Source organism: Drosophila novamexicana, unplaced genomic scaffold (assembly GCF_003285875.2).
Source record: "Drosophila novamexicana strain 15010-1031.04,08,12 unplaced genomic scaffold, DnovRS2.1 tig00000072-arrow-arrow-pilon, whole genome shotgun sequence".
Taxonomy (NCBI): Eukaryota; Metazoa; Arthropoda; class Insecta; order Diptera; family Drosophilidae; genus Drosophila; species Drosophila novamexicana.
This window is the reverse complement of record NW_020824771.1, coordinates 1,175,164-1,202,826: the sequence shown is the minus strand read 5'-3', so window position 1 is coordinate 1,202,826 and position 27,663 is coordinate 1,175,164. Positions and strand designations below refer to the sequence as shown.

General features: G+C 42.7%; 4 protein-coding genes across 4 annotated transcripts; 2 read left to right on the top strand and 2 right to left on the bottom strand.

The window, feature by feature from the left end:
• Positions 1–744, top strand: LOC115771486 (microtubule-associated protein Jupiter-like). The gene is made up of 3 exons (XM_030717211.1): positions 1–37; positions 94–258; positions 322–744. Exons 1-3 carry the CDS (start codon positions 31–33, stop codon positions 414–416), a joined length of 267 nt encoding a protein of 88 aa, XP_030573071.1. The 5' UTR covers positions 1–30; the 3' UTR covers positions 417–744.
• A 9,274-nt stretch (positions 745–10,018) lies between these two features.
• Positions 10,019–10,823, bottom strand: LOC115771471 (39S ribosomal protein L21, mitochondrial). Its single transcript, XM_030717194.1, has 2 exons — positions 10,665–10,823; positions 10,019–10,595 (listed from the first exon to the last, which is right to left on the bottom strand). Exons 1-2 carry the CDS (start codon positions 10,729–10,731, stop codon positions 10,057–10,059), a joined length of 606 nt encoding a protein of 201 aa, XP_030573054.1. The 5' UTR covers positions 10,732–10,823; the 3' UTR covers positions 10,019–10,056.
• Positions 10,824–11,011: 188 nt separating this feature from the next.
• Positions 11,012–12,806, top strand: LOC115771484 (POC1 centriolar protein homolog). The gene is made up of 2 exons (XM_030717206.1): positions 11,012–11,928; positions 11,989–12,806. Exons 1-2 carry the CDS (start codon positions 11,047–11,049, stop codon positions 12,334–12,336), a joined length of 1,230 nt encoding a protein of 409 aa, XP_030573066.1. The 5' UTR covers positions 11,012–11,046; the 3' UTR covers positions 12,337–12,806.
• Positions 12,807–21,651: 8,845 nt separating this feature from the next.
• LOC115771543 (zinc finger protein sens) lies at positions 21,652–27,663 on the bottom strand. Its single transcript, XM_030717282.1, has 4 exons — positions 27,513–27,663; positions 25,682–26,808; positions 23,109–23,259; positions 21,652–22,135 (listed from the first exon to the last, which is right to left on the bottom strand). The coding sequence occupies exons 1-4, from the start codon at positions 27,661–27,663 to the stop codon at positions 21,906–21,908; spliced, it is 1,659 nt and encodes a 552-aa protein (XP_030573142.1). The 3' UTR covers positions 21,652–21,905.

Sequence of the window (27,663 nt, the reverse complement as noted above, 5' to 3'; positions counted from 1 at the left end):
TCGTATCTAAATTGATATTAAAAATCAACAATGGACGGTGAGCTATAACTTCTATATATTGCCCAGCTTAGCTAACCTTTAAACGATTTAAAGATTCGCAAGCTTTTAATCAAAACTCCGATATGGGCGACAAAATCTCGGAGCCAAAATACGAGACCAACGACCAAGCATCGAATTGCTCACGCAATCCCATCACCGGCATGGGCTTGAATGGAGATGGTGTCGGTGGTCTGAAGCCCAAAATAGCCAAGAACCGAGGTGCGTAATTGGAGTCGAAATTTTCTGATTTAACCATTCAACATTTGCAAACCTTCTCAACAGCTGGCAATCCGGTTACAGGCGAGGGCTACAAATCTGGTCACACCGATATGGAAGTGCTCCGAAAAATAAGTCGTCGACCAGGTCCATTTTCCTAAGCAGCTCGATCAATTGGTTTATTTGCCACAAGAAGACGCCCAACATTAGCTCCATGTCGAGTTGCCTTTGTTTAACCACACGACGCTGTTTTCCATTTTAATTATACAATTTTGCAGCTCGATATTGCGACTACTCGGGTTTGTGGTTTATTTCAAGGCTGCTTTTGAACCGAACCTGGTTCAAAGCCGCAATTTCAGTTTACTTTTAGCCATGAGCCAAAGCAGTTGCCCGAAAGAACAGCGGAACCGAAACACTTTTTATAGAAACTTAATAGGAATGACGATATTTTTCAAAAATGCTTTAGCTTCAAAATAAAACAATTTGATGTAGATCCAGCCTCACTCAAAACGCGTTTTAATGATATCAATTTTCTTTTTGGTAAAGATAAGGTTCGTGAACAGAATCTAAGCTAAGTTGGCTGATTAAAAGCATCAGCAAGCCCTGGTTCTTGACTTTGAATGGGGCTTGGGTAAGAGCCGAACCAAATGTGTGAGCCAAAGTCTAAATAAAACGAAGTTCATGAACTGAACCGGCGACAGTAGCATGCAGCCCTGGTTCCCTAACTTTGAGGCTTATACCTTGAATATCTTGATACTAAAATACATATAAATCTAGAAATATGTGAATCAAAGGGAAGTGTGATTGTAACCGAGAACTGAACTGGCGACAGTATTGTATTTGGCTTCCAAGCCTAGTTCTTGACCTTGATTGGAGTTTAGGTAACAACTTTGGTATCAAATTGGAATGTTTTTTTTGTGGATCCAGCCTCAAATTATATTTGAAAAACTTGCCAATGTTTTCAATGCTTCATGCGATTGTTAAATACTCTCTATGTAAAGCAAAATCTGGGTTGAAGGATGTGTAAATTCAGGTTAGTGAACCGAACCGCAGGCTGTTGCGTAATTGGAACCGTGAACTAAACCGGCGTCAGAATTTCTTTTAGCTTTGAGCACTGGTTTTTAGATTTTAAATGGAGTCTGGAGTATGAATAAGGGCTTAACTATATGTAGTCTTTTTTTAAGAATTTAATTCTGGTTATTAATTTATTGTCTAACGCGGCATTTGAACAATTCCCTACCCAGTTTCCTCCCATTTTTTCGCCAGCTTTTAATTACGCCCAGCTGACAGCACAGCTACCCACAACAAGCATTGGAGGAGCTTAGGAACTGGGCGCCCCACGATATGTGACAGCCATTTAATTTGATTTATGGCCAGTGAATAGTCTTGATTAGAACGCGCCCGCCCAAGCATGGGATTACAGAGCGCAGGCCGAGGCGGAGGCGGGGATGTGTGAGCGAAGCGAATTTAACTCAATTTCACATAAATCAAAAAATGTTGCCATCACACCGAAAGGCGCCCAGAAAACACAGCCAGCCGGGAGCCATACCCGAAACCCCTGCGAACACCTTGGCGCTAATCGTATTTCAATTGTTCAAACGAATTGCGAATTGCGAATTGAATGAAGTGCCGAAATTTGAGTGTGGGCTAAGATGTGTGCGAGTGTGTCTATCAATTCCCTTATGTGGGTGTGTGTCTCGGAGTTTACTACTCGCTCTCGCTGTCAATGGGATTACCGAGGCAGCTACAAGTTCATAAAAGTAACGCTCACGATGCCAACAATGAGCGAATTTAGGTGTCAAACGGCAGGTGGCAATGGCAGCAGCCAAAGCCGAAGCGGAAGTGCCCAACGTTTGGCCAGAACTGCGGCGGGAGCTGGGCGAGAGCTGGGCCGGGGCAGGGACTGGAGCTGCGGCTGGGGTCGGGGCTGGGGCTGGGACTAGGTGGCTAGGGGATTTGGGGACTGGGATGCGTCAGAGACAGATGATATCTTAAACACCACACACACACGCACAACCAGTCAGCTACACAATCACACATGACTACACACACACATATATATATAGAGGAAGAGAGAGAGAGAGCACGAATGTTATCAGAAAAGCAAGCGCCCGGGCGCTGTTGTACAATTTTTGACATGGGTCCCCAAGCAAACGCCAAACAAAGGGCCAACACATTTGTGTTGGGGTTTGGGTTTTTTGTCGGGATCTGACAATATAGAGGACAGTGTGTGTGCGTGTGTGTGTGTGTGTGCATTGGCAAACCGCAAGAACATCAACTGATGGCAGATAAATTAAATTTTGCGGTTCTAAATGGGCAATCAATGAGGCGTTCCTCGGCTAGCAAAATGTATTCCTTTCTACCTATCAAATAGTAAAATTTAAAAATTTAACAAACGACAGCCAATAAGTTGTGCCCACACACACACTCACACACAGCCGCGCCCATGCTCCTCTGGAAAGTCACAATTCTCTCAGTTTTCCTTTGAAATTTTCGCTGCATTTTCACTTTGTCAAGTTGCGACTGTGGCAAGTTCAAAGGCAACGCCAGAAACGCCCCGCGTAGACAAAGGCGTTAGTCGCTAGTCAGTTGCCAGCCTCAGGTTTTCAAGCTCCCAGCAGAGACTTGGTCTAAACTCTTTCCAGCTGTTGCCAGAACAGAAACAAGTAAAAGTATTATCTGTCGCGAGTGCCCGACTCGGAGATACTGCTACTCTTCCCCAAGCCCCAAAAAAGGGGGAATGTGTTCTGGAAGAACTTTGATAGTCAGATATATATGAAATTTGATGGGCTTAAACAGCACGCAAAGGCATGTGTATACCAAAGACTGTATCTATATCTATATCTATATACAATTTTTCGGAAAGATATCCTGGTCATGCGCGAACCTCCATAACATGTTTTATGAATTTAGCTCTTATGATATTCGGCTCATGCTTAAAAATACAAGACTCAAAATCGATATTTATCGATGCTATAAAAATATCGAAAAATATCGCTAATATATCGTATATCATTCAAGTTCCATCTCTAGCTCTTTTGGTTTCCGAGAGCTATATGTTTACAAATGCGGACAAATTCGAGTTTCTGTGCGTTACATACCTATGTACAAAACGCATATACCCTTTTTACACAGTTTCACTGGGCTTAGGGTAGAAAAAAGTTGTTAGCGAAACTTTTGCTCGCCCTCAAATATTGACTTAAGCAGCGCGCCACTCGATGACTCAAGCACCTCAATTGTAAGGGGTCCAGGTCTGGTCCTTCGACTGAGGTGTTGCGGGTGTGAGTGCGTGTACAGTTGACACCTTGATGCCCTGAAGTGTCTACTAGGTGTGTGTGTGTGTGTGTGTGCCTGCTTATTGGTATTTATTTGGATGCCTGCACGCCTAATCAAACAGACATCTCTGATACTTGACAATAGGAAATGAGAAGCACTTGCCACATACACGTAATTTTCTATTCAATAGACTGAAACGAACAGCTTGCCCTTAAGGTCTAGGCTTTAACGGATAAGGTTATGATATGAAATATCTCTCTCCCAAACTATATACATACATGTGCTTGATCAGTCATCCCATCTGCCCAACTGTCTTTTTTTACGCCAACTTATCCCTCAGTTTATCTGCTCTGCTTTTCAATTGGAGGCCGTATATATGTCAGAGCTAGCCGGATCGAGCTACTATATCTATTAGACGGAAAGACCAAAGGTTCAGAAAGATAGAAACAGACGCTCAGGTTTGGAAGTGTCTCCTATGCGTTGCACTTTTATGATAATATTGTCATGAAGTGGAAGGTGAAAGGGTATACAAAAACAATTTCAGTATAAAAACATATTTTTAAATATAGCTTTTAGCACATAATTAGCTTGGTCTAGTGGCTAGACAAAGTGTTCGACCCGTTTTTATGAGTGGGTCAATAGAACTTGAATAATTATTTGCAATTGGCCGATTGAAGGGTCTCTTCAAACCAATCTCAGTCAGGTTTATGCCATTTCAATGGACAAGATATTTATTAATTAACCATTATCGACGACTGGTCGCCGCACTGAATGCTGGGCATTGATGATAAATGGATGTCTGAAGTGCAATTTGCATGCGAGTTTTAAAATCAGCAGCAGTCGCCCCATTGAGGCTGGCGAGACAAAAAAAAAAGCACATGGAGCAGGTCCGGCGGAGGAGCAGGAGCCGACGCTGATGAGCATCATTATGGTAAGTGCGGAGCGCTGTACATGACATGGATGGATGTCCAATGGGGTTGACAATTATGTCAGCCGATGGCAGCATTATTGCCTGCTGGCTGTCCGGGATTAACGCCATTTTAATTGAATTTTAATATTTCACACACGACTCGAAAAGCCGGAAATGTGGCGAGCTGCCTGCCTGCCTGCCTGCCGGCGGCGGGGCTTTGAATTTGCACAAAAACCGCAAGTAAACGGGCTGCCCACGACTATCGAGTGGTCGCCCAGTGGAGCGGGCCGCCAATGAAATAGCCATTATGAAAATCTGTCAACTGGCATAATGGGCCACAGCCGTGCATTAAATTCACAATTGGCTGGCTTTCGGCTTTAAGGGCAATTCAAAAATAGGACAATTGTTGTTCAAGTCCATATTAAACAATTGCGTTCGCACGCAATCGAACGTACAATAACTATCGATATTCGATATTCGATAGGCAGCGTGTCGTGCTGAAGCTAGCCAGTGTTGCACAACGCAAGCTTGTGGCACAGCTTTTCGAAAATCGCAGTGCTGTAATAAATAATTGAATAAAACTTATCAAAATGTAAGTTAATCCAATGTAAAACTGGCTAAACCAGCTCTGATCCCAATCAAAAATGTTTACAGAAAACCACAACAAGCGCAGAATGTCGAATTACAATCCAGATCTAAAGCAACACCGACTCACAACCGACCAGCGCATCCATATGCTGGAGCTGGAAATTGAGAAACTGGCGAGAGATGTTCAAGCCTACAAGGAGCAGAACAGGAAAACGGCCGGCCACAGGGATATTATGCTTATTGCCGATTCGGAGGATGAGATAATTGACATTGGTGACGAACTGACAGATTTTCAAAATGTCGAGCAAGCGGAGTTTGTAAAGCGATTGCTTTGCCCCGAAAGTTTTCCCGATCATTTTGTCTGAGCTCGAAACAAGCAGCAGACTTGAGCTTGAATCAATTTGATTGGGGAACTTTTGGTTTAAATAAGTACAAAATGATATATGGATATGCAGCTGTAGATTGCTTCGAAAATCACACAATGTATATACACAAAACTCTTGGAACTAGTTTCATTCGAGCACTCCATCAACTGGTCCGACATGTGCGCTATAGCGTAGACAAGGACCTGATCAAATATGTCGGCTCCAGCAAACAATTTCCTCGCACACAGACAATGCCAGCGACGAGTGCGAATGTCCAAATATTAAATGACCATTGTGACAATCAACGACAACTGACTATAAAACTGTCAACTATTGAATGACCTCTGACTCTCTACGTGTTGGGGAGGAGGAGGAATGGAATGGGGGGGGGGGGGGGGGGGGGGGGGAGCGGGGGGCGTGACAGAACTGTCTGCAATCAGAACGAGCGAACGCAGTTGGCAATTTCTTCTTCGCCTGCTTGTTACATGCAAATTTAAACGAGTTTCAATCACCAGCGGCCATTGTCTCTCTCTCTCTCGCCTCTCTTCTCTCTCTCTGTCTCTGCTGGCAGTCGAACAGTGCGTATGAGCTATGAAAAAGTAATTAAATTTAGGGGCTGCAACTGGGCAACTGGCTAGTTGGAGCCGACCAGCCAATGCCCTCCCACCCAGAAAAAAGTGTCATTATTAACGCATTGAACGCGCACTCCAAACAAGCTGACAGCTGGGCCCAAACCAAGTCTGGGGCCTTCGTTGGGACTGGTCGCTGCCGTGTTGACACTTGGCGCAGACCAAATGACATTTATTGAAATTTCATCATTAGCTGGCGGGTTAGTTCCTCAACGAACAGAAAAAAAAAGTGTTTGTCAACTTTGCTGCACGTCAAATTTATTTAAATCGATGCCTGCGACACGTGTGTCTGTGCTAGGGGGCGGGGTTTGGGTTATCAAAAACAGAGACCGTTGACAACCCTTGCCTGAGCTGGGAAATCAGTTTGGCATTAACAACAAAATTCAGTGAACAGAAAAATATCCCCGAGGATACAACAACAAATAGCGTTCAGTTTTCTTCTTTTTCGATTTTTGCATAATTTCACAAAACTTCGAAGACAGTTTGGAACAAAATATGAAGATGCAAGAAGACACAAATCAACCCCAAATCGCAGCATCAAGATACACACGCACACACACATGTATGAACCATAATGTGAATATAATATGCTGCAGAAGATGGAAGATTAGCATAGAAAGAGGACTTGAACCCTAAAACAAAATGTAATCTATAATTTTAAAAGATAAATACAATATTTATATCGGAGGTAGCGTCTATCTTCGGCCCGCTGAAGTTTAAATACCCTTGCATACGGCTTCAAAGTGCTTTTATAGAAAAGCTTTATATACAACCGATTTTTGCTATGGGAAAAATATGATATAGTAGGTCGACTTTATGTTGGAAGTATGACTTTTTGTTGGAGCGAGCTTAGTTAGCATAATGTTCGTAATTGCAGAGTTTGGTCAATATATCTTAACTATTCTTCATAGATTCTTCTTATAGCGATATATATATGTATGATACAGTAATTATATGCTGTACAGATTTTGCTAATGTTCTTTGACTTTATTCTTGGATTGCTTATAATTACTGGGCTTTATCTAATTGTTATGGGTTCTGACACATATATAAGATAATTCCGATTTCGCCTAGATACTAGGAGCACATTGAATCAAGATACTTTGAAAAACAAGTTGTAAATACTATAACTTAATTATGGAACAAACATACACCTGACAGCCATATGATATTGTGGTTCGATCCGGACTACTTCGACACATGTGCTGTCTGCTGAGACTCTTTCAGTTTCCTTAGAAACAGACAGACTAACGGACGTATACGGCTATATCGACATGAATATAAGGCAAGACTATAAATAAGTGTTGCACAACATGCTTTTATTTCTTATACCCTTCTATATACCCTTATATATCTAGACTAAACCCTTCTATATAAACTATAAAGGGTCGTAATATCTTAAAGTGGACACATTTCAAGAAAACATAATATCTCTTTTAGAGCAGTTAAAAATGACATTATGCAACACTAATTTATAGAGTTGCCTTATTTTCTCAGACAAAATTGCTTTTCTTACACAAGTCTAGCTTTATCTGATACGTAGAAAATAAGTGAGCCAGTAGAAAAGAAAACAATAATAAGAGAATAACAAGCTTTTCCCTCATTATTTTCTTGCTATCGATCCCACCCCAAATGCCATAACCCCCCTCCTCCTGCATATCAAACAGTTGCCTGTTCCGGCCCGCCCACCCTTCCATCAACTTCCCCAGCAGCAGCAGTAGCAGCATTGCCACGCCCCTTCCAACAGATTCCTGGTGTGTTTCTGGTTTGCCTGTGGCAACATTTTCGGGCTACGGCTTAGGGCCGACTTCAGCTCTAATCAAAAATGCAATGTTTGGCTTGGTTAAGCGGAAATCAGTAGATTGCGTCGCACACTCGTCGCTTGTTGATATTAACACTTCCCCCGCCCCCCCCGCGTCAACGTCCATCCTCTCCAGCGCCCTTCCACGGCAATTGTGGAACAGAGGTTAATGAAACGTCACAGTTGATGACGACGTTGGGCTAAGATTTCAATGATATGTCAAAACTGAGTGATGCCGTTGATGGATGGAAGCGGCTACCATGGTTGCCAGCCTTTGGCTGCCGCACACCCAGCCCGCAGCCCGGCGCCCCCCTTCTCATATATCAGAGACGCCGCAACGCATAAATTTAGAGAAATTTTTGCGACTTGGGCGTCGCATTTACATGGGATTCGCCAGGCTGAGGGTGTCCGCCGGACAATTGTAGCCGGGGCCTGGTGTTTGGAATTTGAGTAGCAGTTGGAGGTAGGAATGGACCACAACAAATAAGTGAAGCAACATCCGCATGGCGGCAATTTCCGTTTATTCCAAACATCAAATGCAATTTTCATAAGGTAAATAACATAATCAGCATGGCACCGAATCGGGCGTAGGGGCTGATTTTTACTTTACACCTGTCCTAAAACCGCCCCCGACCCGCCCCTGACCCGCCGCCTCATGCTCGACTAACCGCAACGAAAATGTTTCAATTTGCGTTAGCAAACGTAATTTTTGCCATATTGAAATTTGATTTGCGACAAGTTGGCAAAGTGCAGCACATTGACATTCCCGTCGACTGTTTGGCAAGAGACTCGCGCAATTGAATTTGCGCCTGGCAGCTGCAATTTCAAAATTTCAAAATGATGATGTGGCAGCCAAACAGGGAGAGGGGTTGTGCCACAATATATACATAATTTTTAATGGCATTTATCAAGTTTACAGAGGCAGCTGGGGCGAAAGTGATTTTATTTTCGGCAGCAACATGACGAGGCTTCACATTAAATTATCATCCAAATGGCACCAAATTAACGGAAAATCATTCGTGCGACAGCCTTTTTCAGTGTTGGTAAGCGAATTATGAATCTCGAAAAGCTAAATCGCGTTTGAATCGAACATCCAATATTATATTTAGCCTGAACAGAAGCTTATATCGAATTAGGAAAGAACAAAATCTTAATAAACAAAAACAAGTAAATAAAATTTCAAATTAAAAAATATTTGAAGAAGCACGACTCAAGCCTAAATGTGGCAAAGCAGGTTCACGAATCGAATCTTAATACAAGACATTGTTGCGAACCGGTTTGCAACCCTGAAGCATGTGCAAAATGACCCATAAAAAGATGACAATTTTTTAATTCATTGCACTTTCCGCATGTGCCACTCCTCATATTAACGCTTCAGTAAGGGCAGAGGACAAGAAATGGGGCCAGGGAAAACGTGTGCAAGTTTGCAAAAGGCAAAAAGCAAAAGCTTACTTAAAAGTAAACGCTTTTGCCTAGCAAAAGTGAAACAGAACTTAAACAAATACGACGCGCAGGCAACCAACTTACATCTGCTGATAAAGAAAAGCCGAGTGTGTTCAGGTGCATGTGTGTGTGAGTGTGTGTGTGTTGCCCCCCAGACGTGGCGACGCCTTTTAATGAAAGATGACAACAACCACATGCCTGATAAAGGGTTGTCATTAAAATTGCAACAGTTACCGCAGCCGCTTCATTAGAGACTGCAAATGCGGCTGCGACTGCGTTTTGGGGCTAAAGTAGGTTGCCGTTTGGCAAATATGCCTCAAATGAATGTTTATACAAATTATAAAGGCCTAGCCAAAAGGCAAGGCATTGAATCAAGATGAAAGTAGAATTTCAAATTGATTAAAGTGCTTGAGTTTTTACGTTTAGCACGACACGATAATAATCTCTACGCCAATATTGCTCGACTGCGCCCAAAATTTGAAATGGGCGCCGCCGCTAGTGCTGCCAGATGGCAAAAAAAAGAACAGCTTGGCGCCAGTGTTGTTTAACAAAGTAAGCTATATAACGGACATGTGCCGCTAGTGTATAGCAGATGTTAAAGACAACAGTATAACAAATGTTAATGCTCTGTAAATGTTATGGCTGGATTTTGTACTGGGAGAAACGCAATAGCTGGGGTTTTCTTGAAAATGTGAATAAATGAAAATTAAATGTGTTGCTCTAAATAATTAACACATTTCATATATCATTTTAACACATATATTTAATTCAATAAGGCAAAGCCGTTACCTAGAACAGCCGCTTCGATGGCTCCGCATCCGGCTCGCCGTCCCCATCTACCGGACGTGTCAGCTCAATGGAGTTGATGCGGATCATGGTGTTGGGCGAGCGCTGGAAGTTAATGCGCATGTATTGTTTCCTGCGCTTCTTTTTGAAATGTGTTTTTGTGTGCGTCAGCGTCTTCTCGATAATCGTCGCCTTTACCGCGACCAGACCCGGCTCCAGTATGGGTCGGCCAATAAGCGTAAAATCGCGGGCTCCCGCCAGCAGCACTTTGTCCAGGCTAATCTCATCGCCTATCGTGGGCGGCCAGTAGCCCTCGACGAGGATTATGTCGCCGGCAGTTATCTTAAATTGCTTGCCACACAAATGGACTACGGCAAATAGCCGGCCCTGCTCCGCTCTGGCCACCTGCTGATTGATTCTCTCGCATACTGTTTGGCATTCCCGCTGATGCTCCTTGGCAATGGCTGACACATCGATTGAAGCTGGCGCGGGTTTGTTTTGCTGCTGCAATGTTGGGCCTAGGCTCAGCGCGCGCAGTGCACCTGCCGTGGGCGGGGGGAAGACGGGAACGTTATGTCACTGCGCCCAGAACTGGCTGTTTACAAGCTTACCGCTTAATGTGGCACGCTGTGCTGTATGGCGCAACGCTTGGCGCACGCTTTGTGCTAGCAGTGACATCTTTTTGCCGCTTTTCAGACTACAAATTCCAAAAGAATTGCAATTACCAAAGTTTCATGCGAGAGAAGTGTGCCGAATGGAAACGATAACAAAATAAGCGGCACCGCAACCTCTTTATGTTATCGACAGTGTTGCATAGCTTGAAAGCGTTAACACTTAACAGCACTGCGAGCCATGTGCAAACGCTCAAGAGCTCGCTGCTATGGATATGTTATCGGCACAGTCGAAGCCTGCGTCGCTACGCACTTCATGTTTTCAAACTGAAGCGGAAATTTGTTGCTGTCAACGAATTCGACAAAGTTAAAAAAAACGCCTATGGAGAGTAAAATGTTTCGCGATCCGGCACTGGAACGCCATTTCACCGGACACACTGGCAACATAACGCAGCTGCGCTTCAGCCCGGATGGCCACCAGATCGCGACAAGCGCCATGGACGCCACGGTTATACTGTGGAATCTCAAGCAGGCGGCGCGTTGTATTCGCTTTGCCTCGCATTCGGCGGCCGTTTACGGCGTCAGCTGGTCGCCCAAGGGCAATTTCATAGCCTCGTGCAGCCAGGATCGCACTGTCAAGATCTGGGAGCCAAAGGTGCGCGGCGTCTCCGGCGAGTTTCTGGCCCACAGCAAGCCCGTGCGCAGCGTCGACTTCGACCCGACCGGACAGCTGCTGCTGACCGCCTCGGACGACAAGGCGGTGAAGCTGTGGCGCGTGTCGCGGCGCCAGTTCATCTCGTCCTTTGCCCAGCAGAACAATTGGGTGCGTGCCGCCAAGTTCAGTCCGAACGGCAAGCTGATAGCCAGCGTCAGCGACGACAAGTCGCTGCGCATCTACGAGGTGAGCACCGGGGAGTGTGTGCGCACCTTCACCGAGGAGCGTGCCGCACCGCGTCAGGTCGCCTGGCATCCGTGGGGCAACATGGTGGCCGTTGCCCTGAGCTGCAATCGCATCAAGGTCTTCGATGTGGTCAACAGCCAGCTGCTGCAGATGTACGTGGTGCATTCGGCGCCCGTCAACGATCTGGCCTTCCATCCGAGCGGCAACTTTCTGCTGTCCGGCAGCGATGATAAGACCATACGCATTCTGGACCTGCTCGAGGGCCGACCCATATACACGCTGACTGGCCACACGGATGCGGTGAATGCGGTTGCCTTCACCCAGGACGGCAACAAGTTTGCCACCGCGGGCAGCGATCGCCAGGTGAGAGTGCATTTCCCTATTAATCCAACAATGCTTAACCAAGTTTCTTAATCTTGACAGCTGCTCATCTGGGAATCCAATTTGCACACCTACGATGCCTCACAGTTTGAGGAGAAATCCCTTTCCACGTCCTGCTGCGACACCAGCTCCAGCTCAAAAATAAGCCTCGGCGCCAACTCCAAAGCATCGAATGATCTCAGCATTCGCATCGATCCGCGTGAATCTCTGGCCTATCGGGCACTGGACGAGCACTTCCAGGTGGTTGATAGCCAACACTCCAAACATCAGACACCGCTGGGCAACAGCAATTGTGCCACCAAGTTGTCAGGCCCCAAACTTTCGGGTCGCAGTGAACCCAAGCTGTCCCTGGAGCTAAAGAGCAACTATACCACCCCGTTTTTCAACTAGTCTGACCCAAACACACACACACACACTCGCACACACACAGCTGCCTCATCCCACTGCCAGCCCAGAGCATAACGAGCACACCTTCCGCAGGTATTGGATGTGTCGCTGGAGTCGGATTCGGGCTCGGATTGCTGCAGCTGTGCCGCTCAGCTTGACGAGATTTTCAAACTTTTGACGCAGCTGGACAAACGTTTAAGTCGATTAGAAAGCTTGCACTTTGACTAAAACTATACCTTATGCATAATTCATTTATTCCTAAAGATAAGTTAATTATATGAATATTTTTGGTAAACGATGTTTCGCCATATTTAAACCGGAGAGAAAAACACTTTTCCACATCTGCCTAAAATGCCATCGGTTAACTTAGAACATTCCATTTATAGTTTTTTTTTTTCAAGAATTTACCGACTTGAAAGAGAATTCTTCATATTATCTAATCTCTGTTTTAAATTTGGAAGCAGTCTTGGACAAAGTGTAACTATATTATATAAATGCCATGGAAAATTTTAAAAACTAGCATTATATATCAAGCTATTTCCTGGTCTGACTTGCCTTAAAATATATTCCTACATAGATATAAAAATAAGTATATAAATTTTGACTTACCCAAAAATTTCACAAATTTCCATTTTCATATGTATAAGGAAAGGCCCGATTTATATATATATATATATATATATTTATACACATCTCTGAAAACAAAAAAGATAGTAGAATGGATTACTACATGTATAACTATATATATACATGCATGCATACCTATATGATTCTGGGTCAATCAACCGCCAGCAGCACTTTGTCCAGGCTAATCTTATCGCCTATCTTGGGCCAGCTCTCGACGAGGATTATGTCTCCGGGAGTTACCTTAAATTTCAGGCCACACAAATGGACTACGGCAAATAGCCGGCCCTGCTCCGCCTTGGCCACCTGCTGATGCTCCTTGGGGTGGGGGAAGACACAAATGTTAGGTCACTGCGCCCAGAACTAGCTGTTTACAAATCCCTCTCATCGCAAATCATATGCGCATATGTATGTACCTACATATATGCATGTTAATATATACAGACTCATATATACAGTCATGCATGCATACATACATGCCTATACACACATACATACTTACACGCATATGAATGTAAATATCTGCATACATGACCAATACATATATATGTACGTACACCATAAAGTATATTTAATAACCAACTACATACTCAAACACTTGCATATATACATGCGTTATATATATACATGTATCTATACATGTGTATATTTACATGCACAAATATCACGAGTAATGCAAAGCAAAAAAAAAATGCACAAAGGCCAAAAACAACTCAAAATTGTTTTTCGGTTTTCGTTTCTTCTTTCTTTTGCTCATTTCTAACGGTACTCAGAAGAGTTGCTTTGCTCTTTATGCTAATGCGCCATTCTCATTGTCGCACACTGTCATACATACTCATAAAAGGATGTAGAGTAGTTGTGTGTGAAGTGAAGTGGCAGATAGACGCGTCGGCGGCGTCAAATTTGGTTTAATTAATAATTACAAGTGCAAAAATCTATATTTTTTTATGTGTGCAATATAAAGTGTACTTACCCAAAGAAGGAAGTTAAGTTAAGCAAAATAAATAATGTGGATAACACATTAAATAGCTAATTTTATGGCAGCTGCTGAATGAAGCGCCAAATTTGTGAAAAACGCGCGAAATAAAAGAGTTCGATTAACCGGTTCGTGTCTGTACATTAACATTACATCTGTAAGTCGTTAACATAAACGGGTCGTAAGATCGTAAATAAGCTCTGTTAAAAGCGCAGTGTGCGGTAAATTGGCGCGCTACTATTGAAATTTCAAACACAAACAAAATTCAAAATAGGATTTAGTAAGCGGTTAGTGCAATTTTTAAAATAGAGCCTTGTTACTAATTGTATATAAATAATTGTATATAAAATTACTTGCTATATTTTATTATTTTATATAATTGTATTTTATTTTATTGTACAAAAATGTACATCATATTTTTTCACGCTGTCCGTTCGGCTTAAACTGTTGCAAAAACATATTTAAGCTCTAAGCTCTAATTAATTATCATATTTGGCATCAGAAGTCATATAATTGTTACCAATTTGACTGTCAAGTGGTTGAACTCTGAGCAGTTCATTCAACTTCCAAGACTCTACTCTAATGATCCTGCCGAGGCAGTTCAATGCCTCTGCAAATAACTTGTCGCTATGTTTATCAGGTAGTTATGCGCTTGATATATTGGCACAAAAGGCAGTAGTTGAGAGCCCCGAAACCGAAACCGAAACCGAACCCAAAACTAACGCTTCAAATACACTTAAGCCTATAAACACAATTCGGGACTTGTTGAACAAAGAAGCAAATTTGCACTGCGAATGCAACTGCAACAAAAGCAATAAGCAAGCAGGCAAACAATTAACAAGCCCACAAAGGGACTCTTGAGAAATTAGTGTGACATGCGGACAATTTCCACCTGTAGAGTTCGCTGCCTCGGGTTTCACTGTAACTGTAGTTTGACCAAAAATGCAGTTATAGGGTGCTGAACCGTCAACCCTTTGGCCGGAGCAGCGCAGCGCATAGAAAAGGTCATTGTCATCAGCGAAAGGTTCAACAAACTGCTTTTTGCAAACAAAAAAAACCTCTTGCATTTTCAAATAAATAAACTAATGTGCCAAAGGACTCCAAGAACCGCAAGCTGACCGAAAACGCTTAACAAACTGCGCAGAACGTAAGCGAACCCAGCATACTCTACATTTCGCTGGCAGCACAAATGCAGATCGGCTTGTTCAAATGCGACTGCAAGTCGGCAATGCCCATTGTAGGAGGCAGCCAAAATGGCAGCAGCAGCAGCAGCAGGAGTTGAGGTCCTGCGCTGGCATGTGCCACAAACGAGCCGCAATAAGCGGTACCTTAGGCCCGAGGACCCTCTTTTGCTAAACTAAGCTTTTGCTTTTGCTTCTGCCGCTGCTCCGGTTGCTCTGCGTTGGCTCGTGTCATCTGTTGAATTATAAAATATGGCAAGGAATTAATTTGGCCAGCGAACGAACACAGTCGAATCTGGCACAGCAGCAGCAGCGCTCTTGGGATAACGCCTTACGGCAACAAGGACCCCTGCATTGGATCCTGCCATCTACAAACTACCAACTACCATCTACCATCGGGCCATCGGGCCATCTACCGCTATGCTCTGTTCTCTCGGCTTATCTCGGCGCGCATGCGTTGCGCACCTGTCGCTGCTCGATCTGCTGCAGACAAAATGAAAAGGTGCGCTTAAATTCTTATAATGACTCTGACAGAGGCCGAGTCTGAGTCCGACTCGGAGTCAGAGTGCTCGTTGTGCGTGTGTGCCTGTGTGTGTGTGTTGCATCTTCTGCGGCAATTTGTTGTCCTTTTGTGCCGCCGTCTGTTGCCTCCAAATCTGTCTATAATCTGTGTTTAGGCCATGCACATTGATTTCTGCTCAAGAAAAACACCTTGAGCCCGACTTTCCATACTCGTTCGCCAAGTGAAAATAGAGTATATTGGTTGTAGTCTCGTCTGTTCACTTGAAGATTGTTAATGAGCTAGAGATTGGAAATTTGGAATATGTGCATTAGCGTATATATCCGTTTACATCAGCTAAACTGTTAAAGATATATTGGGTAAAATATATAACCTTAACAGTTTAAACGGAATTTTCGCATAATTAAAGATGTGAAGCTGGGAATATATATAAAGTATGAAGATTATATGGCTAAGTCTAAGAGCTTGAGGAATGCGAATATATATCTTCTACATTTTTAGATCTAAAACAAACTCGCAATGCAGACTATGGATAGACAAGCTGCTTTCGAGCTAATATAATAATATTTTGTTTTGCCGAAATATTGAAAAACATTTTCAATCTATTTTATTTAGTCCTTTCTTGGCTTTGAGCGAGTATTCCAGCAGCTGGTTGCACCCGATTGCAATGTCTTTTTTTGTGGCTGTATTTTCTGTTTCTGGCTCGGGCAGCGGCAGGCTGCACTCTAGGGTCTTCTTATTGGCCTGCACCTTTTGACTGTTCGACTGTTCGACTGTTTGACTGTTCGACTGTGGCACATGGCAAAATCCGTACCATTTTGTGTTTAGATTTTGTCATTTTAATTGCTGCTCTTGGCTTTTGGTTTTGTGCTTTTGGTTTCGCCTTTTTTGTTGCACCCTCTGGCTAAGCTGCTGATTGGCTCATTGTCTGCGGGTTGTTTATTTGTTTTTTTTTCTTCGCAGTTGTTGTTGTTAAGTTTTAGTTGCTGTCTCTGCTTCTTGCTGTTCTTGCCAATTAAGCTGTTTAAATAGATTTCACAAACTGCTTTGTCTTGTATGCGCCCTCCCTACCACTTGACTCGTGCTGCCCTCCCAACCGCCTTCCAATACCCACCTCTATAGCAGGGGTTGTTGCATATCTGACTTGGATTTGTCATTGCTTTCCCTTTGTCAATGTTCGCATTCAAATCGAACGAGCTTAAGATTTTCCAAAGTAAGGTAAGGCTAATCTCTGACTGGCATTCTCTTGGCTTCTGATTTGGTCGGGCGAACTAGCTTAACTGTTTCCTATTGCATTTCCCTCAAGGTACTTTAATGCAAAGACCAGAAGCTGTACTTAAGATCAGCCAGATATCTATTGAGAATTTATTACTATTATAGGTATAGAATTATTACTATGCGCTGACATGGAAAACCTTTAGTTAATAGTATATTCTTAAATGGAATCGTGGGACTCGAACCCGCATTCTCCTTGTTTAATGGATGACTTATTTAATGTATACGACTGTTGGATATATCACTATTAAGGTCAATCCACGCAATCAATTATTACTGCTAAATCAATTATCAGAGCAATGATAATCCGAACTAAATGTCCAGAAATAGAGCCACAAGTATTTTCCTGAACCTTATCCTTATCCTTATTATTGTTATTAGGTAGATAAATAATTTTTAAAATTAATAATAATAAATAAAAAAAATTAAGAATAAAATAAAATATTAATGATAATGATAATGATAATTATAATAAAAATAATAAAATATTGTTCTTAATAAAATTGCAATTGTAAAAAAAAAAAATTAATAATAATAATAAAAAATCTTTCTGATAAAAGTATTACAAAAATATATATAATAAAAAATAAATGATAATAATATAATATCTTTAATGAAATAATAATAATAATAAAGGAAATAATAATAAATGAAATAATAATATAATCTGACTAAGATTCGAAACCAATCAACCTTAGTGTTAAACAAATATTACTTCTTAATACAGCATCTGCAACCCCCACACAAACACACACACACATACCTGCCAGATTGCGCACTCTCCATGTCAATCTCTAACAATCAATCCTATATAAATTCCAAATGCCCAACTCATGCTGCAGGTGACAATGTCTATTGAGGGAAAAGTGCAGCAATCATAACTTATCCATTTCAAGCGAGGAAAAACACATTAAAAAAGGAAGGCTCACAAAGAAATGAGAGCAGGCTCAGGCTCTGGCTCTGGCTCTGGCTTGGGCTCTGGCTTGGGCTCTGGTTCAGGTCCAGGCTACATGCCTGTAGGGCCCATGAAAATTGGGTCATTTGGCTTGGCCGTAGCCGCCGCCGCCGCCGCTTGTAATATCGATGAGCGTGACAGGTGCAGGCGCACTTGCAGCAATTGCTGTTGTTGTTGTTGTTGTTGTTGGCTTTTTGTTGGATGCACCTTCTTTTGGTTTTTGGTTATATATTTTTGTTTATTTTTTGCATGCGTCAGCTTGCGGCACACTCCCTCAAGGTGCTTGGGCCTAGATTAGACAACGATTGCGGCCCGAACTCGATGTCGATCTCGATCTCGATCTCGATCTTGGCCGTTTTGTGGTCGACTGAGAGATTTTTATGACTGCTGTTCAGTTGGTGGCGTGTGGCCCATGCCAATTGGACCGGTATCGGTTGGATACAACAGGCGCTGCTGTTGTAATTTGGCCGAGCTGAAAGGCTGGCTGGCATATGTTTGCTGTAAACCGGCTTTGAGCACGCGTCGTCTGGCGCACAATTATTGAGCCAGGACAACGACGACAGGTTCCAGGATTCAGCAGGTGCTGGCGCGCCACTTGTGCGGCTCAAAATGGAATCGGAATCAGCGCCTGCTTACAACGAAAGGACATAAACATAAATGAGCCGCTGTAACATTGCCTTTGCCTTTCCCGGCTCCTGCGCACAGGTGCCTTTTGCCACATCCCTCGTCGGCCTTTTAATTGTGCCCTCGCTTAGCTTCACCTGCAGCAGCCTCGTCGCAGCCTCGTCGCAGTCTCAGTCGCAGTCGCAGTCGCAGTCGACGTCACATTTGCAGCCCTCGACGGCAACTGACCTAAGACATCTTTTTTTCATGTGATGGCCTCCACGTACGCAGATCCTCGCTCGACCGCTTCAGCCGCTTTAGCCGCAACTATTATTTTTATTAATAGCCAAAGTCAAAGTCACCTGCCCGGCACCTTTTGGCTAGGGGTAGCCGGAAAACGGATATGTTGCGGGCCCAGCTCCGTCTAGGCCACTTCAAGGCACTTCTTCTAAGATGATTTCCTCTTCAAATTCCTTTGAAACGTGCTCGCACTCCTCTTCCTATTCAATTTGGGGTTGCAGCTGAGCGCAGCTTTTGTTCAACTGTCGTATTTTCTTTCATTTAGTTTTAGTTTTTTTTTTTATGGGGGCTTGCCGTCTATTTGTATTTGAATGCTGTACAAATTCAAATGGCATGACAAATTATGTGGGCTCAGGTGTTAACGGCTTAGGGGTTAATAAACCTAAAGCCACCATATGGCAGACACAGTCCGACCAGCTCTACCCTGTGTAGACAACGCTCCTTCAAGGGTTTTTTTCTTAAACATAATATAACTCGTTTGATTATCAATTTATATAGAAGAATGAAATACCGAACTGAATCCAAAGATAAATCGAATTCTAAAATATTTTCTGACTTAAATTAAACTAAGAATGTTTTTAAAAATGAATATAAAAGTTCAGGCTTGCAAAGTAATGTTAAAAATTCTTAAACATTTCTCTTAACACTAAAAAAAAGTTAAATAAAATGAAGAAAGTTTTTAGATAATTTCTAATTTATAAAACTTGCATAGAGCAACATTTTATATTAAAAATCAATTTTCTTTGGAAGCATTTGCTCAGAAATTTGTACTCCATAATATGAATTTCAATATCATTGAATTCTAATTCGCGGGCAGCTCAGTTTGCCGGACATATCTTGAGTTACATTATGAAATACTTGGCGGCTGCCACATAGAGTCGTGTAGCTTAACCCAAGAGCTCTGCAATTTATCGCTTTGTCGGCACTTGGCCAAGGTCCTTGAGCTGAATTGTTTTGCAGCCGCCAATGCAATTGAACTGCATATTTTTGATCGCGCTTCTTCTGGTCTTTTTTTTTTTTGTGCCCAATATTTTGTCAATTTTCGATCAATTTGTTGCATGCCACGGGCACAAGTGGCAAAGCGGTTGAGGCGGAGAGGCGGAGAGTCCCAAAGTGAAATCCTTGCCAAATGCTCGCTGATTTTGATTGCAGCCAACGATGAATGGCGATAATGAGCGCGGCCCAGAGTCGGTGATTTGTAAACTGCCAAACATCATTTCGGGCGTTTTAAAGTGCCGCAAAACGCATTGACATTCGGTTTTGGCCGAAATTGCGATCAGCAATCGACTGTCGATGATCGCTCCCGATCTGTTTCCCCGCTGACTTGCCTGTCTTGCCCACTCAACTCAACACAACTGAACTGAACTTCACTCTCGGGCGCAATTAGCTGGAACTTCGAACACTTATTGGCGTTTTGCCGTGCCCGGTAGCTGGCCTGGCCACCCGTGCCCCTCCCTTTTCTTTTGCACGCCGGAATGGGAAACGCTGCTTGTAACGCGGCGTTTTACAAAGCGCATTCCTAGCATACCGCAATGAGCGAAGATCAAAGATCACCGCGGCACCCGAAACAGGAGCTGTCCCCGGACCAAGTCCCAGTTGCCAGGAGCCTCGGTTGCCTGCAATTGAGTACGTGCAAAAATTTAACTATAAAATCAGGTTTTCGGGCTACTCCACAAAAAAAAGAAGATATTTGGAGTGTTTTTCACAATTTGTAACAAAATGTTGCCACATTAATTCGGCTGCCAAAACGGCTGCCACCTCAACGTCCTTGATCTACGGGTACTTAAAACTAATATATGGACTTAGGCTTAGCTGAGGTATTGGTAAATAAGTTACTCTCTTAAGGACATTTAACTTCAAGGGCATTGGCTAAAGAAAATTCAAAGAATTTCATTTAGAATTTCGATAATATCAGCTAAAGAGCTACTTATTTTAGTTTTATATATGCCAAATATACAAATATATAATAATTTTTGTAAAGATCTGTTTTAAGTGAATATCAAAAACTCGAAATTCAAGCGTGTTTAGAAATGTGAGATATTTTACTCAAAAAAGTTATCCATTCAGTTGCATAAAGCAAAACGATTTTGATTTGTGAACAATTTTAAGAATTGTAAATAAAATTCTCAAAATTGAGAAGCAAATTTGATGGCATTAAAAATTGCAATTTAATCTCAAATTATTCAAATATTCGAGTGAACAATAGCTGAAGAAAATACTTGAATGCTTGAGTCCAAAAGTCTTGAACTAAGACTTGGAATTTCTACTAAAGCTACAAATAAATAACTAAGAAAATCTCAGTAAATCAATTTGGTTTTATATCAAAAATCTTGACAGTTTGTTGGCTCAAATTCGATAGCCTTAAGCTCTGCGACAGCTGTTTTATACGAATTGAAGTTTCTTTAGCTTTCAACTTTATTTTTGCTAAAATGAATACAATTAAACATAACTAAATACAATGAAATGATTTTATAAATAATACAAAATGTTAATAAAAACTTAGGATCTAAGGCTAATCCATATCGAGGACATTTTCAATAAGGCTTAAATAATTTATATAAAAATAAATATTTCGTAAATTAAACAATAGTACAGACAAAAAATTTCGATAAGTTAAGTTAAAGTCAAGCTTTGCCAAGTTTTCTTGTTGTTGTTTTTTTTTTTTTTTTTTTTTTTGGAGTCTTTGGTACTTTTAGCTGCGTTTTCTTTGCCAATTTTGGATTTGGTATTTAGGGTAAAACAAATTGAAAAGATAAAAAACATTTTCTATGCAATAAATTATGTTAGCTTAGTTCTAAATAATATTTACTTAAGCATACAGTAGTTAGGTCTATTAGAGAAGTCTTGTGTGTGTATGTTTTTTTTTTTTGTCAGTATGTACAGAGCTTAGGTCTAGGATTGAGCAAAATAAATGGGAGAAATGTTCTTTCGGTTCCCATAACAATGTATTCGGATGCCCAAACAAAACAAACTTTGGCTTCATAGCGACGACTTAGACGACTTTGCATTTGCAGGCGGGCCAACTTGATGGTTGTTACTGGTTTCGGGTAATCCCCACTGGGTCTGGTTTGTGTCTCAGACATGTTCTATATATATCTACAGATGTGGCGATCCAATCGATCGCTCGCTCTCTCGCTTCTAGCAACTGCTGCTGCTGACCTCCATTTTGATCGGCGGCGTCAGGGCGCCAGCTGCCTCCTCGTGGCGACTCTCCCGATGACGGCGCAGGTCCACCTTGCGCTGGAAGGACTGATCACAGAGTCCGCATCCGAAGGGCTTGTAGCCCGTGTGCTTGCGCATGTGCGTGATCAGGTTCGAGCTTTGGCTGAAGGCTTTCAAGCAGACGGTGCATTTGTGCGGCTTCTCACCTGCAACGCGAGCAAATAAAATCAATAAAACAATTATTATAATGTAAACTAAAGTTTATTAATTGTACGATTGCACGTGGCCTTACTATTGTCAGCAATTAGACAAATTGAAAGCCGATAAGCATCTGGAGTGCTCGCTGATTTTAATGGCCGCGACTTACAAATGAGGGTGGCTCAAATCACTTGAGGTCGGACATGCAAAGAGCTGCAAAATGAGCTGTTGACGTCGTTTATGCTTGACACATTGCCACAATATGTTTGACATTTCAAATCGAAATGCGTTAAAAGCAAACAGCCATTATTCACACTCAGAAGTGTGCGCAAGTCGCGAGTGCCCGACTACGAGATGCCCTAAAGATGACGTTTATAGCTCCTAAAATATTCATTTGAATGGGAGAAATACTCAAACAATGAAATATTCTGAATTTTAGGTATTCCTTACAGACTTAATTTGGTGTCTCTAGTTTCTTGATATAGTCTAAATACAGTATATCGATAACGATTCTTATCGATTTCATGGAATAATCAATATAGTCTTATAGGGACAAACGACTCAGTAAATGGTGCAAAGCAGGAATCTGAAATTGGAGATCCTTTCTTCTGTCTGTTATCTTCACAAAGTCATGATACTCATTTAACCCATTTTCTATGGGTACAGGGTACAAATTTATTGTGCAGTTAAGGAAACTTATCCTTGAACCATCTCCTATAACATAATCAGGGCATTTACAGATCAAAAAATATAGTCGAGACTAGCTTCTGTTGTCTAGCTGGCTTTAGCACACGCCAAAGTCAATTTCATGGGGGTCAACAACTGTGCCCATTCATTTGAATTGAGTCGAAACCCAGCCTGCTTATCAAATATGCTAATATCAACCTGTGTCAGTGAGAGAGAAGGGAAGAGATAGAGAGAGAGTGAGAGAGAGAGGGGGGAGATAGAGGGGGAGATAGATGAATAGCTCATTCAACTTACCCGTATGTATGTAGGTGTGCTTCTTCATGTCGGACTTCTGATGGAATCGCTTGCCGCAATACTGGCAGGGATACGGCCGGGTATCGCTGTGTATTAGCAGATGTGTGGACAGTGTTGAGGAGCGCTTGAACGACTTGCCGCACTGTTTACACTGTAAGAAAAGAATCCGAATTGGAACATGTTATATACATACACATATTGATGTTTGCACAGAACGAGTCAAAATAATCGAAAATAACGACATGTTTGAACAGCCTGAAAACGCGGCAAAGACCACAAATTTTTGCGACAAATAAAATCTCAAACAACATAATAATGTGTGTGCTAAATACTTATGAATTAAACTAGATTTGTGAGTGTGCAAATATTTGTCGACAGTCGGGATAAAACCCAGCCGACTGAGCGAAAATATGGCTGCCAGCCCAGAGAGTCCCATATCTTGCAGCTACTTATATTAACTTGGCGTTTATTTTTAAGAAACAGCTAAGCAAACAGCAGCCCAGCTCAATGTTAAATCTCAAGTGAAAAACATTTCTCCATATGCACAACTCAAGAGAAGCAAGTCTCTATCGCGCTGCGAACTTAACGCTCCATATTAAATGATATTAAGCTATAACTGAATGTGCCCGAATGTATCTACTTGTATTTGTAGGCCAAACACAGCTGGCCTGGGGGATTGGGTATTGGAGAGCAGAAAACTGGGCAGACTCTGCTCGTAACATCTTCGCTGCGAGGAGATTAAATGTTTGCACAGTTTGTGCTGCTGCAACATGCAAGTCTCTAAACATTGTCGCTCCCGTATTGACACAACTCAATCCCATTCCCATCTACTGGGCTGGCTGGCCTAGCGATCCGACCGAGCTACGTGTGTGACATTTATAAAAAAAAAATGGAATTTAAAAAAAAAAATGAGAAAAACCTTTCGAAAACCTACGCATACTGTAAATTGACACAAGTGCGCTGCTTAAAAACAAAAAAAAAAAAAACATAAAAGAAAAAACAATTTCTTTTTTTTTTATTTAAATTGTTTTTTTTTCTGCTTTGGGATTTTCTATTTGTGCGTTGCATTTGAGCGGTATCCATGCCTAGACCGAGCCCCAATTAGTTGGCCCATTGTTACAGCCGGGTCTGAGCCATAATGTCAATTTGCTCAACTCGACCCGAAACGGAAGTTGGCAAAACTCTCGCGTAGAAACCCCAAACACATGACTCAGCCCAAGCTCAGACTCCACTCGAGCCGGGTGGGCCGCGCTTCCATATTCCAGCAGCAGATGTAAAGACTTACAAACAAACAAAAAAAAACGCATACCAAAAAAAAAATTTGCCGTCTTCGGCTGCGCCTGCGCCCAGGACTTGAGCAACTGTTTTGACCATATGTCTGCGCCCGGCATCGAAACCCTTCATGGCTATCGCATTTCACTCGAGTCCGCAAACCCTCTCGTGAAATGTGTGAAAAAATATGAGAGAGTGAGAGAGAGAACGAATGCCTTTCGCGGGTGTTGAAGTGCCTTTGATAAAAACATTAACTGACAGCGGGGGTAGTCAGAGCATGACCATGCCCCCGACTTCGGCTTGTTGTTGCCAGTTCATGTGTCAGTCCGTGGTCCCTGGTCCGTGGTCGTGTGCCCTCTGTTCTCGTCGTGAGTGCCTAATGTGGCAAAAAATGGCTTAAAGGGCTGCCCTTAAACAAAACGACAATTATGATTATGGTAACAAAAATTGTACGCGTAATTTGTACATAAATCTTCGTGAGGCGCACCGCCACCTGCCCGCCCGCTTCGAGAAATAATCAAAATTATTTGATTAACTAATTGCGTGATTTCGATTGTGCCTAATTGAATTTCCATAGAAGAGAGTTCTTTATTACATTACTTGCTGTGCCACTTTTCCAAATTGAAATGGTCGGGCGCTATGTGTCTGTCCATCGATAGCGCCGAGCAATTAAAACGCGACAGGACCTTCAAAATATGAAACAATTAACACGGGCCGGCCAACAGACACGCAATGCAATGCGATATGCCAGATATGCTCTAGACCTATGCAATCCATAAGGTTTTTCCCCCGTGGGGCTCAGTTGAAGGATTGAGTACTTGAGACACAGCCGATGTCACGTAATTGTGTCATTAGAGACAAGGACACCGCTCTGACAGCCTACAGATTTCGCCTCTTAAAATATAGCCTAGACACACTTTGATTAGATAAAAGTATGATCGAAAAATTTGTGCCTTCATTTTAGCAAAAAAGAAAATATAAGTATTCTTTTTTTCGATTTGAAACTTTCCAGTTTCATAAAAAGGGTAAAGCGAAGAAATTATAACAAATTATAAGTTTTCCCAATTTTCGAAAGTATTTTCTTAAAGATTCTACTTTAGATTGGTTTTGGGTTTTTTGCTGAATTTAAGAAATTATTTTTGTTTAGGCAATTTTATATATTATATATAAACAGCCTATCAAATCCCATTCTTAAGCTGCTTTTACCCAGTCTTTGCACTTCCGCTAGTTTTGACTCTGATTCGACTTTGCTCAATAAGAAAAAAAAGAAGGAAAAAAACGTGAACTTCCCGTCTGCTTACCTGAAAATTTCTGCCGCTGCGCTTCTCCTCGCACTCGCCATGATACGATGATGAGGAGGACGAACGACGCGCAACATCTGTGGCCGTTGAATCAGGATGTTGCTGCTGCTGCTGCTGCTGTAGATGCAACTGTTGCTGCTGCTGCTGCTGCTGGGTCGTGTGTTGCTGGTGTTGATTACGCATGTAGCCTAATTCAGCGACTGCCACAAGACCCATGAGTGCGGCTGCCGAACGGTTGTTGTCCTGCTCGGCCTCGGTTTCGGCCTTAACCTGATGCTGCTGCTGTTGTTGTTGTTGTTGTTGATGCTGCTGTTGTTGTTGCTGCTGCGTCTTCAGGTGCTGCGTCAGCAGCTCCAGATTGTTGCCAGTTAGGCCGGCCATGAATGCGCTGCGATGCGCGTACAGCTGCTGCTGCGCGGTCTCAAAGTCCAGATCCTGCGCAACATTGGTCTGCGGCACCAGCGAGGACAGCGGCGACTGCTGCGAGGATATGGAGGCAGCCGAGCGGCGTTCGTACTTGAACTTGCGCACTATGGGATCCACTTGCTGCTCCTCGTATTCTTCCGCTGATGCTGCCACTGCCGCTGCTGCTGCTGCCACAGCCTCATGCCTCGTGGAGCGCTCGCACATGGAGGCTGGCGACCAAATGATGTTGCCCTGCGAGCGGCGCTGCTGTGGCGTGCCGCTGTTTGCCGTCTTCAGGTTGACAGCCCTCAAAGGCGGGGGCGTGGCATTGGTGAGCGTGTTCAGATGCAGCGGCTGCTCGGGCTCATCGCTGAGGCTGCCGCCGCTCAGGCTGCCACTGTTGCTGCTGCTGCTGCTGTTGTGATCGTGATCCTGATCCGAGTGGGATCTGGCACGCTGTTTGGTGCTCAGATTCAGCGGCATATCCTCGTCCTGCTGCAGCAGCACGTGCTTGCTGCTGCCGCTGCTGTTGTGCTGCAGCTCCTGCTCCTTTTCGGGCGTTAGCGCAAAGTCGCGATCGCGCTGGCTCAGCACAATGGAGGCGGGCGATTTGGGCGTCATGGGTGTTAGGGGTGTGCCCATCGCCGAGGCCGAAGAGAGCAGAAACTGTGGCCAGAGCAGAGCACTGGAGTAGAGCAGCGGATTGTAGAGGAAGGGCAGTTCTGCAGGAGAGTCGGGCGAAATAATCGCATGAGTAAGAAAGAAATTTTGAAGGAGCATGTTGAAGGAACATTATTCCAATGTAGCCCTATTCCAGATATTAAATCATATTCCATGTGCTTTAATTTCCCTTTTATGATTGCATTTTTATGGGAATTTGGATGAGATTGCAGAAATTAAAACTATTAATACTCTTGATATTTTGGAGGAGATACAAATTTTGAAAGCTAGAGCTTGAAGATTTTGTTGCCCATGATCAAAGCTAAACTTTGCAAATGCAAATCTTTAAACCTTTTCCTGTGCATAAATTGTTTTCTAAAATTGTAACTTCTAGTTAAATAACAAGTTAAAGCAAATCTGCAAAGATCTTGTTGCTAAATTGTTAACAGTTTTAACTGCCAGTTAAAATATATCTGCAAAATCAACATCAAAACTGTTCCAATATTATTTTAAATGTTAACTTTTAGTTTAAGCGGATCTGGAATCTATTTTACACATCAAAACTGCCAACTTTTTGTTTAATATGTTAACTTCTAGTTAAAGCATATCTGAAAGGATCTACGCACATCAAAGCTGAGCTCTGGAGATTTCATTAAATCTTTTACCAAATATGTTAACTTTTAGTTAAATAGAAGATCAGTTCTTTACGCCATTTTTTAACATGCGGTTAAACATTAGTCGCTTGATCGGCGATCGATGGACTCACCTCTGTTGTTCAATTTGTGGGCTGCTGCCGATGCTATCACGGTGTTGAAGGCCGAGGCCCGCTGCATCCATTGCTTGTCCAGCGATGGACCCGCGTAGCCCGCTGGACTTGGCTGCGAGTGCGGCGATGGCGGCGGTGACAAATGGTTCAT